The following is a 17,694-nucleotide window of genomic DNA, read 5'->3' on the forward strand; positions in this document are numbered from 1 at the left end:
TTTTACTACTTATATATTACACTTTTTCAGTTGATTCTGTCTGTGATCTTCCAGAGAATGAGAAATGAGGTTCTGTTTAAATAAAGGAAAGGTGACAGCCAAGAAAACGGTGGAGGAAAGCCACAAAGGAAGAAAAGGAAAGACTTAATGCATTACAGGTAGAAGTAAAGAAGCGCCTTGTAATTCTGCAAAGAGCAGAACATCTGAGAAGGCAAAATAAGAAAGAATGAATAAGAGCAGTCTTTTATAAAGACCCCTACAGGTATGAAAAGCCTTTTCAGTATGGACAGGAGTGGGATATTGACAGTGTCAATGAAGAACTTGAGAAGCAGCCTAGGAAGACCCACTCAAACAACCAGAGGAATTAACTAATTAACATCCTCCACAACATGCCCCCAATCATCATTCTGAACATCAGATGGACTCAAGGCCACCTACATGGAAAGAAGTTAGGAGCAAAGTAAAATGGACAAAAACAGCATCATTGCCAGGGCCAAATGGTATTACATACAGGCTTTATAAGAATACTTATACTTTTGGAACATTAAGAAAGAGGCATGGAATAAAGAATCATACCCAAGGCATAGAGGAGGGCAGCAGGGATTTTGATTCTTTGAGAGAGAAACTCTTTGTGAATTAACAAATTTCAACAGATTAATCTACAGGTCGTGGAAGGCAAAATATTCTTTAATATCATACGTCAAAAGAATATTTGTATACCTGTTGAGTAACAATTTTATTGATACATTAGTGCAGAAGGCAATGTCTTTTGATTAGTGCTCCATGTGATGCTCTAAACAGCCTTTAAGTTTTTTCACGTTCCAGAAGTAATCACAAAGCTTTGTCCAATCTTATTTCCTAGATCTCCATTCCTGCACTACAACACAAGAATATAACACCACTTGGCAGCACTTGAAAATAGTAATAATGGCAGATTGCACCATCTATACATTCACTATAGCAATGGAACTCAATATACAAGAATCACAATGTGGGAGTGGGTTGTGGCTTCCCCTTATTAGAGCGTGCATGGACGACATCACCCAAATTAACAATAACGAGTAGGCTTAAAGACAAAATAGGTTTTTCATTAATGAAGTGTGAGTACCAAATGTGCTGGAGAAAATAATCAAAAGTCTCAGACTTTGGTATAATGCAAATCCAAAGACAGTAAGCTAGTGCAACACCACAGGCAGGATATACTCAGTGACCTGAAGCAAATTAATAAAACTGCTCTTCCAGGGTATTTGAAATAGTGGTGCCTTCAGTTTGGCTCGTTGCCCTAAAATATATGTACACTCACAAAGTATGAAATCACTCTTTCAAATTTTCAGCAAAATGGAGAGTCTGGTCAGTTCACATGTGAGTGTTTTAGGGTAATGTAGTGCTTTCAATGGCAATTTCTAGCTTTGAAAAAGAATACAAATGTGGCAAATTGAGGCTGGATATAATGCTCGTGGAGTCTTGGGATTTGGTCATAAGAGATGCCACTTCAGCTTTTTTAAAAATTAAAAAAATGACTCTGGCTACAGCAGCACCGGATGCGATATAGCAGGCTTTGTCCAACAAGGTAGAGTCTAGGCCTTGGCCTAGAAGCAAGGAATCCTCCTGGCCAAAAAGAATTTCAGCAACTGGTAGTTGAGGACGTGTGCCATCAAGTCCACAGCTCTGTATACCAAAGTCATATTTCAAGCCAAATATGGAAAATGAATGAGATGGAAAATTAGCTGGAGTGATCTATAGACCATGAATTCAAATAACATAAGCTTTTTCATCAGAGCTAGCCATGATGTCCTGCCCTTTCCCTTAAATTTGCATCTTTGGCTGGCCTGTCCCCATTCTTGAAAACCTTCAAGAATATTATTTGAGTTGTAACACCTGCCCACCATCAAGCAGAGTGCTGAGGTGGTATATTGCAGCTAAACCTGAAGAAAAGAGAAGAACAACTAATGTGATGCTTCTCAATGCTTAGATAACCCTCCTGCACGCAACACCTTTCATCCGGGAAAGAGAAAAATGGAGGACTCACTCCTCAATCCCTGACACAGGCTCACTGAACGCTGCCAGGAACTGGAATATGAGAGTCAACCTAGGTCACAGACAAACCCCTCCAAAAGAAGTTGTCAGATCCAACCTGAGACCAGATGAGATGATAGATAGATAGATAGATAGATAGATAGATAGATAGATAGATAGATAGATAGATAGATAGATAGATAGATAGATAGATAGATAGATACTTTATTAATCCCCAATGAGAAATTTGCATACTCCAGCAGCAGAATACTGATAAAAACAATATTAATTAAATAGTGATAAAAATGCAGTGCAAGTTAAAAAATGTAGGTATAACAGACAATATCATTGTATAATATTAACGTTTATCCCCCAGGGTGGAATTGAAGAGTCGCATAGTGTGGGGGAGGACAGTGACAGCAGTCTGTCGCTGAAGCTACTCCTCTGTCTGCAGATGATACTGTTCAGTGGCTGCAGTGGATTCTCCATGATTGACAGGAGCCTGCTCATCACCCGTCGCTCCACCACAGATGTCAAACTGTCCAGCTCCGTGCCTACAATAGAGCATGCCTTCCTCACCAGTTTGTCCAGACGTGAGGCATTCCTCTTCTTTATGCTGCTTCCCCAGCACACCACCGCGTAGAAGAGGGCACTCGCCACAACCATCTGATAAAACATTTGCAGCATCTTATTGCAGATGTTGAAGGACACCAGCCTTCTGAGGAAGTATAGTCAGTTCTGTCCTCTCTTGCACAGAGCATCAGTATTGGCAGTCCAGTCCAATTTATCATCCAGCTGCACTCCCAGGTATTTATAGGTCTGCACTTTCAGCACACATTCACCTCTGATGATCACGGGGTCCATGAGGGACCTGGGGCTCCTAAAATCCACCACCAGATCCTTGGTTTTGCTGGTGTTCAGTCATAGGTGGTTTGAGCCGCACCATTTAGGCTCAACTGTCAGCACAGTTACTTCAACACTGAGGTTACAGTACCGAGGCACATGAACAAAAGAAGCTGTGATATTATCAGTCTTGTAGCAGAGGCAGAAATCGGGAATTGGTTGCCAGCTCTCAGATGAGGCCTCTGAGTGAGGCAGGAGTCATAGAGGGCAGGCCTTCAGAAAGGCAATCAAGTCACTCTACGATGAAGCCGAAATGAGCAGTCACTGGTCGTGGTTAAAAAGAAAGTATATTAACAGATATCAAACACATGGCTGTGGGTCACACGCCCTGATCTGATCATCCTGTGGTGGGTCTGCATAGGGAGAGGCTGTCTTCTGCTTTTAAAGTCAAATGCCCAATTATGCAAAGGTACACAAACGAAGATGTGTACCCAACTGACAAACTTACTAAAGTAGACAACATAAAGAAAAATCAATCCGCTCTAGGGTGAATGCAGTGCTGAAACCCCAGGGACTATAACTCGAAAACTCATAAATATGAAAATGTATAGTATTCATCTCTATAGTAGATAATAGGTACAATACTTAATATAATACAGTACAACAACATATAGTTCGTTTAGGATGTCACTACATTCCATTAGCTCTAGAGAAAGGTATTACATTTCCACCAATATAGATAACACATTAACGCAAACAGAACCTGTGAAAATGTAAATGTAAACAGATATTATATTATTCACCAAAGATGGACTTTGCCCAAATGGCAGTGGTTATAAAAAATGCAAACATAGGGTGCAAACTCTTCACTGTGAAATAGTAACAGAACTGATAAGACGTTCAACTGACAATTATTGTGAAATTGTACATTTACATCTATATTATAGTCCCTAATGCAACTTGAGGAAGGTTTTTAGGATGCATTTTGATTCCTCAATGCAACTTGAGGAAAATTTTTAGGATGCAGTTTAATTCAGATGGTCTAGTAATGAAAACATTGGGCTCAGAAAATGAAGAATGAATCACAATATTACAGAATAATTTTTTTAAATGCCAAAAAAGCAGTTTTAAACATTTATTTTAGAAATCACTTAACAACTGAACCCCTGTGATGGACAGAACTCCCATCTGGGGTGGTTCCTGCCTTTCACACTTGTCTGGCTGCCGTTCAAAGTGGCTTTGTAATGGAAAAAGTAGGTTTAGCAAGTACATGGGCAGATGAATGAATAGGTGGGTTAATAGGTGGATTATATAATTTAAGGAAGTAAAAATGCTGTTAATCACAAAGGGGCATTTGTGTAAGCTGAGTTGAGATGTTCACTTTGTATAAGTGCATGGCAAAAAAAAGACTTACATGCACAAAACATACTTTTTGATATTTTCAACCATTTGCCTTGGATCAAAATGTGTGTGCCATCTCTCTGGAGAAGGCAGAACACAATAAAATATGAGAATATTTTACAAAAAACAAAGAATACAGGCTTTAAACACATTATTACAAACCAAATGCTGAAGCATGTACTGTAGGTAAGCACAATAAAATGTGTGAAGAGACCATTTTATGAAGAACAAACTTAAATTCATCATCATATTTGTGACAGAGCATGCTATTATTTTTTAAGAACATACTGAACATTATTCAGAATTATTTTTTATACTTTCTGTTGCAGGAGTAATGGAAAGACCAACAGTTAAATGAAGAAAGGATATTAGAAGATGCAATTTAGTGTGCAATCACCCAACCTGAGTAAATCAAGATAATGATCATAAATAATGTTGCCACTGCAATTTTACTCTCGGCATATATCTCTGCTGCTCTGAGACAAAATAAAGCTTGTAATAATCAACAAAGAGCAACTGAAAATAGAGTTGATATAGATATTTAAATATTTTACCAAACCATGTTCATCATCAAAATAATGGTAAATATAAAATTCAAACCTAAATTAAAAATGTTTCATTCTTGATGATGGCAGAAAAGGAGTTAAACTGAGTATCTTGAATCATTACCACTATTAAGATTGTCTGTATCAGACTCTGAAGCCTAAACATGAGATTGCCTTCACAGGAAAGCCGAAGGCATTGGCTTGTGTGCGAGGGTTCAGTCACGTCTCACTGCAGTCCTCCTATTTAAGCTGACCAATGGGAAGACAACAGCCTGGGAATGAATGAATAAATGAATGAAGCACCTGCTATTTTCTGAACCTCCCCTCTTTATAGCTATTGACGTTACCACAGTGACGCAGTGTGTCCTTTTGTGTGCATGTGAGTTCAAGGGTAAGGATATTTGAATAACACAAGGTTAAGTAAGTTACAGAAAGCCCTTCAGGGTCAAACCTTGGCAATGCTTTAGTAAGGGCATGTTATTTAGAAATGAGATCTGTATAAAGTGCAAACAAAGTATTTTTTTTTTATCTTCTCTGGAATCTCTGCTTCAACAATGAGGTATTTTAATTTAGCAGATGCTTTTAAGAGGCCAGTGTAAGCGGCTGTGGGATTTTAATCCAGACAAGTAAAAAAGGAAAGAGAGGACAATTAAGGACAAAAATTGTAGCTTTACAAAAAGAGGCAGATAGTTGACCAAAGAAGCAGGACTATAGAAATGATATCCATACCTTACACAAAAGAAAATTTAGGTTTACCTGTCTAACAGAAAAGTTAACAAGTTGAGTAAGACACTGTAAAATACTTTAATAAGCTATCTTTCTGTCAAAATGGAGGTAACACCATATTGGCCAGAAACAAAGCAACAGCTGGACAGTTGTTTTACTACAGTTCGCAGACAATCACTTAGTCAAATTAGAACATAAAAACATTAGAACAATCTAGTCGAGTACAGACCATTCAGCCCAAGAAAGCTCAACAATCCTATCCACTTTACTCTTCTAAGACAACATCAAGTCCCTAAACTCCCGCTGTCTACCACACTACTTGGTAGCTTATTCCATGTGCCTGTGGTTTTCTGTTTAAAAAGAAACTTTCTAAATTGACCCTTAATAAGTTTCCAACAGTGTTCCCATGTTCTCGATGGAACTCATTTTAAAAGAACAGTCTTGATCAACTGCACTAATTCTCTTCATTATTTTAAACACTTCAATTATGTCTCTTCTTAATCTTCTTTCTCTTAAACTGAAAAGGCTCAGCTATTTTAATCTTTCCCCGTAATTCATTTTCTGTAGCCCTGGAATCAGCCTAGTTGCTCTTCTTCTCTGGACTTTTCCAGCTTTTTTGTAGCTTGGAGACCAAAACTGTAAACAGTGCTCCATGTGAGGCCTCACCAGTGTGTTACTGTATAAAGCTTGAGCATAACCTCCTGTACATTGGTAATTTGTAGGCCTCATTTGACCTAAAGTAGCATGAATGTGGACTGGGTAAAAACCTCAGGACAAAACAGTTCAAACATCAGGAAAAAAAAAGGAAACGTATTATCCAGAGTGTGCCACAAGTCTCAGTCATGGGGCGTCTACTGTTTAACATCTATGCTCTTCCTTTAGGATGATCTAAGATCATCATGATCTGAACTACTACTGTTGTGCTGTTACTCACATTATGTAAAAACAATAACATTCCTTTCGCCACCTACTTTATTGCCTTCTTGTATGATGTCAAATTATGACTGACATCTTAATTTGTTTAACTTAAATAGTGAAAAACATGAACTGTTGCCGACTGAAAGATGGATCATTTTATAGTAACAGTTGGCAGTATTTCTGATCAGTCTTTAAATTTAGTTAGCATTTCCTTCCACGCATTAATAATCTACTGAAAACAAGCTACTGAGTGAACCCATGAACACCTAGTCTGGGCTTTGTAATGCTTTAACACTAGAATTCCTTAAACCAACAAAAATCTCATTATCCCGGCCCACCTTAAATCCCTTTGCACCTCTGCCATCAGCGTCTTTTGTTTTGTAAATGCGTTGATCAGCATAAGCAGCAAGCAGCCTGCTGTCCCATCCCCCACCTTGACGGAGATCAGCTCGTGGGCAAAAGTTCTCCCAGCTCAAGCCAAGGCTCCTTATCTGTGTGTGATGTGCCTGGAGTTGTATAGGGTAAATAATACAGTATATCGTTATTTGGAATACATGCATTTCATGTGTATTCCATGTCTACAAAGATCTGGGTAAGTGTAGGATGACAAGAAATGCAAAAACTGCTGAACACATACCTAAAGCAGAAACTTTTTCCACATTATACTAATAATGACGTGATGTGTATAATGTGTGAAGACTTTAGTCCAAATATCAAATAAACATGTGCACTTTCATTCAAGAATATAACCAAACAAAAAAAAAAGCATTTACATGTGGCTGTCAATGAATTAAAAACTCAAGTTCAAATGTCAATCGACAGGGAATTTACATGTATTCTTGAATGGTGCAGAGGTAAAAACTGCTGCCTTATACCCCGAAAGTCCCAGGTTCGACACTGGGCCCGCTGTGTTTTGAGTAGTGAGCTATTATTATTATTATTCTACAATATCATAAAAACATACATTTGATTTGGGTCTGTATAAATTTTGCCAACTTGTAAAAGTTAGTGCTTATTTTTTTATTATTCAGTTTGTGGTAGATCGCTGGGGTTCTTACCTGGCTGGGATGCCTGGATGGACCGGAAAGGGACTTAAACAGCATCTGGGTCATGAGGGGACAGCCACCCTGGACTAGGAGAGGACCGCGGGAGAAGAGTAAAGGGGATTTAACTCATTGGGACCCGTGGCCTCTGCCAGGGGGCACCTCAAGCCTCGTTGGACTGGTAGAATTGTCACTTCCGCCACACCAGGCAAGATGGCAGATGAACCTGCCAGGGACGCCCGGAGGGCAAAGGGCGTCCCCAAAAGGAAGTGCTGCCGGATGGACATTATCAGCCACCTGGAGCACATCCGGGCAGGAATAAAAGGGGCCACCTTCCAGCAATCGGAGAGCCAGAGTTGGGAGTGGGAGTAGGACAACGCTCCCTGGAGGAGAGAGGCGGCCAAGGACTGAGAGAAAAGGACTTTATTGGGGTGATTAATTGCTGTGGGCATTGTGTGGTGTTTGGGACTGTGTTTATTTATGTTTAATAAACGTGTAACTTTGGTAAAGATGTGGTTTCCGACTGGCGGTGTCCGGGCAAGTCTCACAAGTTTTATTCTCTCTGTGACGTTCACATGGTACAACAAACTTGCCTCTCCCTCTTTAAATTAATGGCATTTATCTCCATTCTTTTCACAAGAGCAGTGCTGTGGCTGATGCCTGATCAGAACTATTTGTTGTACCGGCAATCTGACCACTGTCAGACTGGGCAAAGGTAGCAACAGACAGCTCCTTCAAAGCAGACTGCTCTAGCGCAACGCAACTCTGCTTGGCACCATAAGTAAAATGGGACTTCCACCTGCAGCTAAAGTCACTTCAGTATGCAAGCAATTCGCTACACTAGTGTTTGGATCTGACAGTGCCGTGCTGACGGTGTACGTGCCCAAAATATACACCGGCTATTACTGACTGAAATCAAAGGCTTCTTCTTTTTGGGCGCATACATCGCCAGATCTAAAAGCTGGGAGAACTTTTTGCCCGTGAGCTGAGCTCCATCAAGGTGGGGGAATGGGACAGCAGACTGTTTGCTGCTTGGGCTGATCGTCCTCTACTCACTGTCCCAAAGATTATGAAGAGTATTGTGGGCAACAGAGGTTTTTGTATCTCTACTCCAACACTGTGGAGATTTCATTTCAAAGTCTTCACAAAAACACACAAATGCAAGCTTTCAAAAAAAGATTTAAACATATCTGTTTGCAAAAGTCTATGTATAATTTGTGCTATTATCTTTTACTGCTATCTATGTATTATGTATTTATTTTCTTCATTTTTGTTGAGCAGTATACCAGATCCATGGAGTTTGAAAGGCAGGCTATAAAATGTTTTTTTTTTATTGCCATTTTTATTATATCTTTACAAAGATGTCTACAATCCAAACTATGTAATGTGCCGCTGTACACATTACATATATTATGGAAGACAGAGAGAGAACTCTTGAGTTGTCCCCAAACTGAGAATAAGGCCAAGAAGATCATATTATCAAAATAAAAAAGCTTTATAACAATAATAAGAATGTGAAAATATACAGAAACTGTAAACACAGTAAGTTTTAAACCAAAAGAGCACAACAAACACTAGTGCCATACAGTAAGTGTTCAAGTTCCTGACTATTAAATGTGGTGGCTCATGCACCTTTCCACATCTCTACATTATTCTTTTACCTCCCTATCTTTTCCTGCCAGTAGAATGCTTGCTACCAGCTCTCATCCCAATGCAACACTCAATCAAGAAATTGTTGTTAGGGGGATTTAAGTCCACTCCTCAGTTCACTTCTAGCATAGTTAAAAAAATACTTTTGGAGTCTTGGGTGGGTCTGTAATTGCTTCAGGGACACCAAACTACAGCTCATTCTCTGCTAATCTGTTCTTTGGGTCAGTTTAAGAAACCCTGACAAATACTGGGTGGTTTGCTCTAATGTGCCCTGAAGTGACACAATGCTTTCCACTTATGTCATACTTTGCACTTCTTTTGTACTTTTGTCTTTTTCTTTTTGTATTTATTTCCTTTCAGTAATGCTTTCCCTCACTATAGCTTTTCTAGAAAAATCCACATACATGCAGAGCATGTTGAATTATTTGCATCTACATTGCTTTTGTCAGTGTATACATTATCAAAGCCTTGGCACTGCCCTGCTATTCTCCTTCATACTGACTACAATCACACTCATGAGTGGGCCTCCTTCTACTACAGTATATTCCATTATTTATAAATACATTGTGACTCTAAAGTAAATAATTTTCCAGTGGGTAGGAAAGGTCTGAGAGAAGGGATTCTATCTTTCAACTGCTTAACAAAGAAAATGTTATTTACATTGTGATAATTTCCAGTGGCTTTAAATTGCTTGTATGTCACCATAAGAGACACCATAACTTAAGGCTTGATCAAGAAAGGTGAAGGTAAAAATGATTTACAGAAATATTTTTTATGTTGTACTAAACAAAGTATCCTTTCAAATACAGAGTTATGGTGCAGGTAATTTCTGGATTCACAGAGACCCATTTGAGAAGTTTACAGTAAATGAGATCAAACAATCTTATATTGTTACTCCAAATCATAATTAAGCCAAGGAGATCAAAGTTTACAAAAATATGTATTTACAATTTAAATAACCATCAAGGAAGAATTAAGAAGGACTGAAGCACTAAAGTCAAACAATGAAGAGAATAGAAAGTACAGCATGTTGCCTCTTTGGGGATATCTACATGCTTTCAATGTTCCTATCTAGGCTATGGCCTCTTTTACTCCTTTCAAATGACCATTTGGTACAAACTCAGCTCCTATCTCCACACTCACGAGGGATGTTTTCAAAGCATATAAAAAAGTGACTTCAAGGACAATCCTCAGTACTACTTTCAATGTCAGAAAGAAGGTCTGGAAGTCCTGGCACTATAGCAACAGAGTTCCCTCTGATAAAACTCACATATCACTCCACACATGATGCTCAGGTTCTTTGAAAAACTCCTCTGCTCCCAATACTCCTAAGGTGGTCTGTACTGCATAATGTACTATGGCAGTACAAATAATTTTTAATGCACCACCTTGCTACCACCCACTCTGCTATTCCATGTCTAAGAAATAATTACTTCTTAGGGTACTCCCTCCATAAATAAGACGCCAACCCCAGTTGTGTTTTCCTTTTGAATTAGCATGACAAGCCAGGTTTCTGCCACTGCAATTTTTTTCCTACTTGCTCAGACACCTGCTTGCAGTTTAGCTTAGAAAAGATGTCCTCTTCATTTATTATGTTCTATATTTTTTACAAATGATAAGTGTAAATATAATTGACTTTCCAGGTTGTGCTTTAAAAAAGTAAATTAAAGGAGTCATGTTCAAGTAATCGCTTACACATTTTCCATGCAGTCGTTGCAAACAACAGTCAAATTAGAGACCTCCTAAATAAATTTTAACAATGTATTAGAAGAAATACATGTCTGACAGAAGCTTTCCAAGAATTTTCATATCTGTAAATCTTCAACTCTGTTTCTGTTGCTTGCCAGAATGTGACACGTTGCAAGATAAAAAGAGAATCTTTAGAGTAAATAATACCGTAAAAAGTCTAAACACTCACTTCTTTGAATGAAAACTGTGACTAAGTGCAATGGAATAAGTGCCAGGTTTATTATTATTCCAGCTGTGTCACACCACTAAGCCGGATATCTTACTTTAAAGTTGAGATTATTTTGAACCTGATGACTGTTATTATTTCCTTTAGCAGACAGAATCAGTGACTAATCAAACAGGCCTAATGAACAAAATCACCTTCTTTCTTTTATTTACAAATGAATTTCTCAATTATACTGATGAAAAATGAAATCAGCCACCAATTTTGTAATGGAATCAAAGCATTTAGAAACTGAATGGAGGAGTGGAACAATGAATGTGGTTGACCTATATTGTGCAATGTTAAAGATGTGCATTGTCAAGTGCTCCAAGAGGTTAGCATATGTTAAAGAATTTGCACAATGGAAGCTGGGCTCCCAAAGAAAAAGAGAAGATTCACTTCAACTGATCTACATAGATGGGACATCTCTGGAATGTTTTATTTAGAAAACTATACAATTTGTATAAATCAGTGCATATACTTGAAGAATATAGGCAAATAAACATTATTTTATATTGTGACTTTGCCAAGAGACTTTATTGACTGAATATATCAAGAACACTGAAGATGGAAATAAAAGATTTAGTTAGAAAAAATTGCTTTTATATAATAACATCAGAGGCAATAATTTGAAAAAGCCTCAAAAGGCATTCACAGATGTGTATAAAACAATGAGAAGGGAAACATCTCTACCTTTCCTGTTGATTTGACCCCTTTCCAAACACAGAAGTACACGATAACCCAAGTTGCCATAAGACACAGCATCACTTCCCAGTTAATAGAACCTGGTGTTTCTAATCCACTTGAAATATTCAGAACTTTGTTCCTAAAAAAATAAAAAGTTATATAATAACTCAGTTCAAAGAATCAATTCTGCCATTAACTGCATATTTTAATTCAATGAATGGATTACCAAGCATACAACGGAATTAAATTATTAATGTATTACTCAGTACTACATATACAGCAGACACTTTATTGGGGTCACTTATCTGGCATCAGGTAGGCTCCCCTTTTGCCCACAGAAAAGCCTGAATTGGTCAAAGCATGCTTTCAGCATGTGCTAGAACAGTTTCTTAGGAATTTTGTCCTATGCTGACTTAATAGCATCACATAGTTCTTGCAGATTTTTTAACCCCTCATTCATTCCTTGAACCTCATGTTACAAAGTTCTTTACTATTTCATCTCATCCCCAAGATCATTTATTGGACTGAGATCTGGGGACTATTAACATGAACAAGTGTAGCAGTCCTAATTTGTAGAGTGTACAAATCTGAAATGTTGGAGCCACCATGTCTGGCACAAAGCAATTATATTTTATTCAAAGTAGCTCATTCTAATGCTTCAAACAGTAAATAAACCTCATCATCATATCTGCATGCTAAATATCCCAAATTTATTTGAGTTAACAAGCAACACTGGGTGTAAGGTGGGAATCAGCCCAATTTTCATTTTAAACAAACTTAAATAGTGTACAACATCTGAAACATCAGCATTTTTGATCACTAATGACCTACCAGTGTTTACAATTGTTCTAAAATCTGTCCTAAATATATTTTTACATATTTGCACTTGAGTATGAGAATGATAACCAGGCATTTAAATAAAAACTCTAGACAGTAAGATTAATGGATTTATCCTCAATTAAATATTTTCTCTAACAGGCTGGATCTGATTAATTATTGCTTAAAACTAGCACGTGTAAGGACTGAGTGGAGCATCATTTCTGTAACTTCATATTATTAAACTTGTCATACAAGCAAAGTAAGGAAAATGAATTTAGAAAATAAATGTGGGGAAAAATATGCTGTCTTACATTCAAAAACAAGTATACACAAGATTTCTTGAATTGACCATCATATATGCAAGTAATATATTTGTTGAATAAACAGTAACTTACTCCCAGAATTCAATAATGGGTGATCTCCCAGTTGCCAGCTCCTCACATGTCATGTTTCCAAAAGTTGCATTTCCAATGGTGCCATTTCTACATTCATCATGCCGAAAAATTTCAATGCAGTTTTCACTGTTCCAAGGGTTTTTGCAACTTGACCAAGGTAGTGTGTGGGTAAAAGACTTGACAAGATAGTAAAACCCCCACGCCAGCACCATGATGTAGTAGGTGTTGCAGTAGAACACAATGACCATTGAAGCATAGCCTAAGCCTACAAAAGATAAAGGTCAGTGAAAAATGTTGACTATTTCCATAAGTATACCATATCTCAAAAGCAAAAACTTCCTTTGGTTATTCACAAATGTAAATTGTTTTCAATATTAAATACTTTAGATCATGTTTTCCCATTTATAAAAGATTCTTTAACCAGTCTCCAAAACACACAACATAAATTATGAATAATATTATCAAGAGTAATATTTACTAAAACAAATATCTGTCAGGGCAATCTGCATGTTAGGAAAAGTGATGGTTATAACTATAAAATAATAACATTTTAATTTCAGAAATTTAACTTTTAAAAGTTTTTTTTTTTTTTTAAACCTTTGCTACTTAACATTCTGATCTTGATTTTGACTCAAAGATCACATGAGCTTGCAGAAGTGTTTAGTATAAATAATAGCTACTTATTGAGTGCAATTATGTCAGTTTTTTTAAAAAGTCTGTAAAAAATGTATATATTTTTATATTTCTTTTTACATACTGCAATGCATTTAGCATTGTTATCTGTTTTTGCTTTTATCTAAATGCATGATCTGTTTTTGCTTTTAACTAAATTATATCTATAAATATCTCTGCAAATCTGAATTAGATTAACTGGATTCAAGCAATGATGCATTGCAAAATATCAATAAATATGTACAGCACTCTCAGCTAGTTAAGGGAAGTGAGCTAAATAAAAATAAACTAAGTTTACGTGTTTGTGTGGGCTTTCCTATGGGTGCTTGCAGGTTAGGTTAATATCAGTCATTATTAAACTTTACCAATGCGCTGGCTATTGTTTCCCTCTTTACACCCAATGGTGTCAATAGGGACATCAGCTATTTTTGTCCCTGAGCTAGATAGGCCATTTAAAAAAATAATTGATAGAAAAAATAACTAATTTTTAAATAAATACTTAAAAATACAGTATATGTTTATTTTTAATAGTTTATTACAAAATGTACATCCTTGGATCCTTTACTGATTCAAATGTGTCAGTGTAATTTAAAAATACTTTTAAAAATGTAATTTACATCTGAAGTTTAATCAAATTATATCTGACTTGCAATATATACTACCTTTGCAGGCGTGTGTCCTTAGCACTACTTGCTCACAGCTAGAGACTCCTGGGTTGAAATTCTCTTTCAGTTACTGTCTATGTGGGGTTTTACTAGATATGTTGATTTCCTTATACATGCAAGTTCATTTGACTGATGATTCTTGAGAGTGTATGTAGTGCCTTAAGATGAACTGGCATATTCAGTCCAAGATTAGTTCCTGCTTTGAACCTGAAGCTGTGGGATATGCCCCAGCTTGTATAAACTGATTAAGTAGATTGATTGATTGATTAATGGAAAGATGGATGGATGGAGGCACATCAGTCAATTAAACCAGATTTTCACTTAAAGTGATAAAGAAAATGGCATTCATTGAATAATGCACAAACATAAGGTAGAATCCAGTGTTGTGCATACCTGAGTGCAATCAAAGTTCTTTTAAGTTACACATTTTCCAAACCCACTCATTCCTTTTTAGTGTCACATGGTGCCAGAGCCTATCCTGCCAGCTTCAGACACAAGACAGACACGAGCCTTGGCAAGGGTGTCAGTCTATTACAGGACCAACTCATGCACTCACCTACAATGGGCCTGTTTGGAATTGCAAATCAATCTAACACACTTGTCTTTGGGATGTGGGAGGAAAGTACTTTGAGCAGTTTACCTGGAAAGAAAATGTCTGCAGACATGGGGATAATATGTAAACTCCACACAAACAACAACCATGCACATGATTCGAATACTGTACTCCCAACCTATGGGCAGCAGCATTGATTACTACAGCATCAGGCTATCCTCAAGTTACATACAGTATGTATGCTTTTTTGCTGTCCAGACCTATGTTTAGAGTGTGCATAAGCTGTAAGGGGGTGCAGAACCAGACAATACACAGACAAATATGCACATTTTCCAAGCTAAATTATACCATCTTACTCCAAATATGAACAGGAAGCACTCTTTCTCATAAAACATTGAGCAAAAGCAACATCAGTAGGCTTTCAAAGATGATAAATTATTTCAAGTCCCATGAAATTCTAAGAAGAAATAAATGCATAAAACTAAATAAATATAAAAAATAATACATGTTGTGGTTAAGTTTGTACTAGAAATTACTTAAATTAGGGACAATGAAACAGAGAAGATAGTTTGTAAAATGAAAATGGCAATATGAATTCTAAAAGTATTGTTACCTGCGGTGGGCTGGCGCCCTGCCCGGGGTTTGTTTCCTGCCTTGCGCCGTGTTGGCTGGGATTGACTCCAGCAGACCCCCGTGACCCTGTAGGTAGGATATAGCGGGTTGGATAATAGATGGATGGATGGAAGTATTGTTGCTTAGCATTTTGATAGAAAGCTGCAAACAGTAAATGCTGGCTCTCTTATATTTGTTAGATTATTTGGTCTGTGCTAATGTATCTGCACAAAAAAGCTTTTTTGTTCTAACTACCTTTTTAGGTTCAAGGATCAAGTTGGAATCAATCCCCAAGTAGATGTCTAACCATTGCAGGGCATACTCACGGACACATTTACAGGGCCAGTTTAGAGTTTCCATGTGACCTGATGAGTACGTTTCTAAGGCAAGGAAGAAAACTGGAGTACCAGAGCATACAGAAAATGTGTAAACACATATGTAATGTCTTGGGTTGGTTAAGAATCTGGGACACTGGAACTAGAAAGCAGTAGTGCTAACCACTACACAATTGTGCCCAACTTTTTGCAGTTCTTTTCAATTTCCAGTTAAATAGGAAATGAGGTTGTAGCAGCACTAATATTACTAAAAAGGTTAAATTATAAACTTAACCACATGTTCCCCTACCGGAAGATTTAATTTACATATATGAATATTTTAACTGAGCTAAACATATACAATGCTAAATCAAAAAGTAAAGGCAATTTGAAAATTATGCAGTAACCATAATGGACAGAACCTGATGCAATACAAGATGTTTGCAGTGGCCTATGAGGATTTTGAACACTCACTGAGCAGCACTCTGGCATTAGTCTTTTTGAAGCCAAAGTCAAATAAAATGGATGTTCTGCTGTGGGTCACACTATTGTTGAACAATGTTCTGTAGTGAGATTTCTCTGGGCAAAGGGAGTGAAACCTGCTGAAATTCACCAAAGGATGTAGGCTAAATAAGAAAGTGAAAATAGTATTGATCAACAAAAAGTTTATGAACCAGTTTAAAGTTTAAAGCAGGAATTACAAGTGTAGCTGATGAACTTTGATCTGGTCAACCATCAATATCAGGCAGAGAAACCTTTATCAGAGAAAACTGACAGATTGTGTTGTCCGCTGTTTCTGCATATTTGGATATCAGCTACGGAGTGACCAGGTTCATTTATCCACTAGACTAATGGAAGAGCACTACACTGTGCATGTTCAAGCTACCAATAAGCCATCATGAACATGTTGCATTGCGTCAGCTTTTCTCCATTGCAGATACCACGGAATTTTCAAATTGCCTTTATATTTTGATTTACCCTCATATTAATGATACTCTGCTAATTAACTAGGTGTTGTGCTATGCATCAGGCATTGTTTTATTATTTATATTACAGGTCTTTGCATGTACTGTCACAAAGGGGACTGGGCGGTCTCTTGGTCTGGAACCCCTGCAGATTTTTTTTTTTTTCTCCAGCCGTCTGGAGTTTTTTTTTCTGTCCACCAAGTGTGCCTGTTTATTTGCGTGTGTCCTGTCATAGGCTGGTCTCCCATCAAGAGCTGGTCCTTATTTTAGTGAGTAATGGGATGCAACTCATATGATATACTATATACTATAAAAGACATCTGCGTATCTCAAGCATTCTGAAATTCCAATTGAGGCAGCAAGTATTGTTGCTACATCTTCACTCCTGAGTCCTGGTTAGATTTCCAGCTGTGGTGCCCTCGGCAGCTTTTGTGTATTGTTAATTGGGGTTTCTTTTTACTGTCCAAAAGCATGTAGCCAGGTTAAAGTATCCAGTGACTGTGGTTATGTGCTATGTAGCGACTAGGATGGCCATTCCATACAAAACTGTTTCGAAAAAGTTGAATGAGATAGAAAGCACTCTTATTTCATATGATATTCAGTGGTAGACAGTAAGACTACTCTGACTCTAGTGTTTAATGTTGTGTACTGTATAAAAAGTTTTTAAAATGCTACTTGTTTTATTTATCAACCAAAATACCAGCAAAACTTTCATAAAATATACTGGAGTTCCCAGCATTATATCAAAAAAGCTAAATGACAAGAATTTAGGACATTGTGATGGTATTTTCAAAATAATAATCTTGTTACACAGTATGAGCCCTAAGCCAATTAACTGTCATAACAAAATATGTCACGATTTATAATGCATACATATATACAGCATTATTAAATTTACCCTTATTCATAAAATTGTTTT

General features: G+C 37.2%; 1 protein-coding gene across 3 annotated transcripts in view; it reads right to left on the minus strand.

Moving 5' to 3' along the window:
- The window catches only part of slc6a8 (solute carrier family 6 member 8), a 203,111-nt gene that overhangs the window by 40,965 nt on the left and 144,452 nt on the right, over positions 1 to 17,694 (minus strand). For all 3 annotated transcript variants that reach the window (XM_039775517.1, XM_039775516.1, XM_039775515.1), the window contains 2 exons: positions 12,995 to 13,259; positions 11,787 to 11,919 (listed from right to left, as the gene is read on the minus strand). In XM_039775517.1, the coding sequence (XP_039631451.1) occupies positions 11,787 to 11,919; positions 12,995 to 13,259 (398 nt within the window). The remainder of the gene's footprint in view (positions 1 to 11,786; positions 11,920 to 12,994; positions 13,260 to 17,694) is intronic.

This window comes from Polypterus senegalus, chromosome 13 (assembly GCF_016835505.1).
Source record: "Polypterus senegalus isolate Bchr_013 chromosome 13, ASM1683550v1, whole genome shotgun sequence".
Classification (NCBI taxonomy): Eukaryota; Metazoa; Chordata; class Cladistia; order Polypteriformes; family Polypteridae; genus Polypterus; species Polypterus senegalus.